The sequence below is a fragment of the Euphorbia lathyris genome, chromosome 2 (assembly GCF_963576675.1).
Source record: "Euphorbia lathyris chromosome 2, ddEupLath1.1, whole genome shotgun sequence".
In the NCBI taxonomy this organism is placed as follows: Eukaryota; Viridiplantae; Streptophyta; class Magnoliopsida; order Malpighiales; family Euphorbiaceae; genus Euphorbia; species Euphorbia lathyris.
This window is the reverse complement of record NC_088911.1, coordinates 90,339,869-90,345,431: the sequence shown is the minus strand read 5'-3', so window position 1 is coordinate 90,345,431 and position 5,563 is coordinate 90,339,869. Positions and strand designations below refer to the sequence as shown.

At 34.6% G+C, this 5,563-nt stretch overlaps 1 protein-coding gene across 1 annotated transcript; it reads left to right on the top strand.

Annotated features, from left to right (window-relative positions):
- Positions 1-697: 697 nt before the first annotated feature.
- Positions 698-4,235, top strand: LOC136218909 (uncharacterized). Its single transcript, XM_066006081.1, has 3 exons — positions 698-1,266; positions 1,666-2,247; positions 3,501-4,235. Exons 2-3 carry the CDS (start codon positions 1,689-1,691, stop codon positions 3,881-3,883), a joined length of 942 nt encoding a protein of 313 aa, XP_065862153.1. The 5' UTR covers positions 698-1,266; positions 1,666-1,688; the 3' UTR covers positions 3,884-4,235.
- The last annotated feature ends 1,328 nt before the right edge of the window (positions 4,236-5,563 follow it).

Genomic DNA, 5,563 nt, shown 5'->3' with positions numbered 1-5,563 from the left:
TTTTGCAATATTAAAATTAATGGACTTCTTTAACCCTAATATATAGACTTCATCTTCTCCTGCGCCAAAATTAATATCCTTATTCGTCTTTTTGCACAAACCGTTATTATCAATCAGCTAATTTTTACCAAACAGGTCTACACAAACAGCTAATCAAATCAGCTAATGTAATCAGCTAACATCTAACAGCTAACAGCTAATTCCCAAACATGGCCATAGAGTTTTGTCCCCCCTCCCTCAAATCCTGGATCCACCACTGAATGGATGGATTGTATAATATAATCGGTGGAATAGAGTGGATTAATATTATTAATATAATTGATTTTTTATATATTTTTAATATTTAATTCATATTCGGTCGGTTTCGATTAACCACGGTTTTTTAATACAAAAACCGTAACCGTAACCATTAACTGCTATTTTTAAAATTAAAAACTATAAACTAATCCATCGATTTTGGTTAACCTTATTTTTAGTTCGGTTTTAATTTGGTTTTTTAGCTTTTCGGTTTTTTTGCGTGCATTCTATCGGCGGGAGGACTAAACCAAATTATTTTAGGACCGGGTGAATCAAAATAGCCATGTCACTGTTAGCTCTTAAAATTTTCCAAAATTCAGTATTATTCCAAAATTGCCCTTGTAGTACATGTACATATACTAGAGATGCCCTAGCAAATGAGTCTTTGCCCTTGCTCTAAAAAAGTCCGTACGCGAGGCCAGCCCATACTCAAGACCACCGAGACTTTTTGGAGAAAAGAAATAATACTAAAATAGTGAAAGAGAAAAAGGAGAGCTCAAATTTGAAGTTCCCTTTTTCGATTTGAAACTGGAAAAACGAAGCAAAATCGCAAAACGACGAATCAAAAAACGCGTACAGTGATACAAATGGCACTGGACTGGAGTTGATGATGATATCACTTTTATCTTCATTAACAAACCTGACATTTGCAGATTCATTATTCTGATTCTCTCTCTCTATCTCTTGTTTTGATTTAAACCACCAGAGCAGGGGAATTTCTGGTACTCAGAGCTCTGATTTCTGAAATCTTCTCTTTCTCTTTTGCTGTTTCGGGATAGGCGTAAAAATCTCTGTCCTGGCGGTCCATGGATCTGATTGTACTCCTTTTGTGTTACTGTTAGTGGAGGAATTTGTGTTTTTTGCTTTTCTGAGTTCTGTTTGGCTGCCAGGAATTTGAGGGAAAAAGGCTAAAAAGGAAGACAATTACAGTTTCTAAAGGAAGATATCTGCTCTTTCTTTCAGCTTTTGGTGAGTAAATTGCTTTTTGCTTATTTTGGGTCAAGTATTCTACATTACTCACAATGCGTTTCTTTAGTATTTATTGTTTTCTATCAATTTTTGGTTAATGACTGTCCGTTTTGATTCATTCCTATCGACGGTTTCTTCAAATCATGATTTTTTCCCCTTGACTCCTTCAAATGTCAGTTTTTAAATCATTAAATTTCTTCATATAATCTTCTACCTCTGCTCATTCTGTGATCTGTATAAATCAAACTCCAAGTCCATGGTTTTTACCTTAATTTTTGTCTCACTCCCATAGATGCTCTGTTTGGATATTTTTCTCTAATCTTATCACAAAGATCTTTCTGTTTGTTCGATCCGATTTTCCTCCTCGCAACAATTATCTGATACCTTACTGTTTTCCAGGTCGAATTGAAACTAAATTACTAATGTCGCTTGCTGTTAAACAAAATCTTCACCATCACAAGAGTAAAATGGGTAAAACCACATCGACGAACAGAGACTGGACGCAGATCTATGCAATTTACGGCATGGACCAGTGGCAGACTTTACTCTTCCTCTTATTCCATGCCATGTTCTTCTCAATCTTGTCCGTTCTTTTCCTTTTCTACTTCGATTCACTCTGCAAAATCTTGGAGACTGCTGTTCTTCTTTTCGCCTCGAGCGCCAGAGCCACTGGCGCCGCCCGTTTTTCTGCCGGATTTATTGGGTGCGTGACGGCGCTGTCCTCCGTTTGCCTGTTCTTCGCCGCCGGGAACTTCTTTTACAGTTCGGTGGCTTTGCATCACGATATGGCGCAGAGGATGGTGAGCTATGTGAATGATTGGTCTTCGGTGAAGACAGCTCTGGATATTGGGTGTGGCCGTGGAATATTGTTAAATGCAGTGGCCACTCAGCTGAAGAAAACGGGAAGTTCCGGCCGGGTTGTCGGGTTAGACCGGTCTAAGCGGACTACTTTATCAACGCTCCGAACTGCCAACATGGAAGGTAGCTTTTCTTTTCTTAGTATTATTTTTATTTGATTACTTTTAACGCGCTAATGGAATTATTTTAATTTTGTTTTATGATAAGATCTTCTATTTATTTTTTTATTTTTTTCTATAAATTGCAGAATTTGGCCAATATGTTAGGATTTATATTACCATATCCGCAGTTCATAATTATAGAATTACTAATTAATCGGTAACCAAAACGTCTAGGTTAAAGGTTTTATTTTTTATTTCTTATGAGAACTTCTGGGGAAATTTATAGGGACCGGGTATTTGGAGGACTCGGACATATTTTCCATAATTTGGTAACAGGCAACACGTGTTTTAAAATGAGTAGAATATTCTTAGGAAGTTCCGGCGAGTTTTTTGGAGGACTTTTTGCAAAATTTGATAACGGGCAACACGTGGCTTGAAATGAGTAGAATATTCTTAGAAGGGTCCGACGAGGTCTTTGCCCTTCTAATTTTCCGACACGTTTTGCAATATTTGATAATGGGCAACACGTGTCTTGAAATGAGTAGGAGATTCTTAGGAGGATACGACGAGTTCCTTGGAGGACTCCCTGCTCATTTTCCGACATGTTTTGTAAAATTTGATGACGGGCAATATGTGTCTTGAAATGAGTAGGATATTCTTAGGAGGTTCTGGCGAGGTCTTGGAGGATTCCCTCCTCATTTTCCGACACGTTTTGTAAATTTGATAATGGAAAACACGTGTTTTGAAATACGTAGGATATTCTTAGAAGGATCCGGTCCGGTCCTTGGAGGACTCCCCATTTATTTTCCGACAAGTTTTGCAAAATTTGATAACGAACAATACGTGTCTTGAAATGAGTAGGATATTTTTAGAATGATCCAGTCCCCTTTGAATATTTTTAGGATGATCCGGTCCCCTTTGAAATTTTCCGAGTTCGAGAGCTTACAATTTTATCTTAGATAATGTATGAATTGAAGATTTATTATGCTTGGAACATTATTTTATTATTGAAGGTATGAATCATGCATTCATATTTGAAAATTACTACTATTGCCTTCAGCTAGTGGGAATAAATAAATAAGTTTGACATCCTTAAATCCAAGTTGAAGTTGATGTTAATCTTTAGTCTTACTTGTGTTAAATAATATTAATGTTCTGTACGGATTATAATAGTGACTTTTTCACTGGAATTGTTAAGATTATCTTTGAATTTGACCAATATTTGCCTAATGAATTGGTTGGTTGCTGGGCTAATTTATGAGTTAATATAAACAGGAGTTGGAGAGTATGTGACATGTAGGGAAGGTGATGTGAGGAGCTTACCATTTGGGGATAACTATTTTGATGTGGTAGTGTCAGCCGTGTTTGTCCACACTGTCGGAAAAGAGTACGGCCCTCGGACAGTGGAAGCAGCGGCGGAGAGAATGAGGGTATTAAGTGAGATTGTTAGGGTTTTGAAACCCGGCGCAATCGGAGTTCTGTGGGACATTGTACACGTCCCTGAATACGTCCGGCGACTGCAGGAGTTGAAGATGGAAGATATAAAGGTGTCGCAACGTGTAACAGCGTTCATGGTGAGCAGCCACATTGTATCGTTTCGGAAGCCTGATCATCATGTGTTTGGTCTTAGTGAGGTTAGGCTGGATTGGAGATGCTGATGAATTGATGATATAACAAAGAAAAGAAAAGATAATGAGAGTGTTGAGAAGTGAAGAGTAGAAAAAAGAAAAAAAGTTAGATTAAAAACATATATACAAGTAATTTAAGAATGAGTTTAGTTTTAAAAATTTGGGGAGACGAAGTCGATCCAGATGTTAGTTTCAAGCATATACATTTTGATATAATCTATCATATATGTAATTATATATCAAAATTGCATGCCTTAATTGTGTAGATTTTAACATTTTCTGGTATATTCTGATGTTAAATTGCTAAGGCAGTTTGGGAGTGACATTTCTCAATTATAATTTGTACATTGCAATAATATGTAGATTTTCGGAAAACAAAACATCTAATTAGAATATTAATGCTTTTATTTTTCATTAAGCATCTAACCCATATTGGTTAATTAGTTTGTTATTAATTCACTATTAATATATGTTATGTTAGATATAAGTTTCTTTTCGATGGTAATTTGATGTTGGACCAAGGTTCTAAATCTAATTGTTAAGCTCTAAATCAGAGCTAGTCATTGGTTAGTTAGTAAGTCATTGGTTATTTAATGAGCCATATCAATTAGTCAATCGTATTAATTATTTAAGGTGAAATTGGACCAAATTTTGTTTAAAATCCATCTCTATAAAAGCAATCACCAAGAATTAGTTATGGTGGCACTATGCTTTTCTTTCAATCGATGTTGCATTTTGATAAGGACCCTACAACCCACCCCCCCAAAAAAATTTATTCAACTTCTTTTTAGATAAAATCTAAATTTGTTAGAAGCACAGGATGGTAAAATGATATTTTTAGCATTTTAATCCAAATAAAAATACATATAGTAATTTTTCGCTAACATGATGACTTATAAAGGAGACTCTTACATAGATGTAGAGATAAAAATAGGAATATATGAATATCGATGCATCCGTGCCAGCTAGCAACCACTCCCCATAGGAGTCCGTCCGCCTCCATCATATAATATATTATGCATATTTTTTTTATTAATATTTATCTTATTCCAAGTCAAAACAATAAATAGGAACAAACAAAAATTTAAACTCAACTCATATGGAATGGATTATTATTTTGCTCTATGTTAAAAAAAATATTAAGAATAAGAATTTTACTTTTTTTTTTTTTACGATATTTCAAAAAAACTTAAATTTATTATATCAATTTTTTTCGAAATGTACTGACAATCCATGTGCAAGTGGCTGGGTGAAAAATTGGGGGTGAAATTTGAAAGTGAAAAGGAAAGTGATAGATTTGTTGGTATGCAAATTTGGATAAATGGGGTTTCGTTGTGAAGTCTCAATCCTAGAAAACTTTTATACAGAAATATGTAAATGCTATATAGCTAGGTAACACTATAGTGGATATTTTTTAGTTGGGATATTAAATTTATCTTGGATCTTTTCTTGGAAAGTTGTACTCAATAATTCCTTTAACAAACTATAACATTTTTAATATAATTATAGTAGTAGCTACTTAATTTAGAAAGCTTTTTCCTTACTACTTAGTTCTGTTCATTTTTATTTTTATTTTTAGTGTTATTCCAATTTCAGATCTCACCTATCCAATCTCTATCTATTTATGGTTCAAACTTATCAATTTGTCATGCTACAATTACATATTATTTCATTACATGCCATACTCACATTTTAACATGTTTTAGTCGC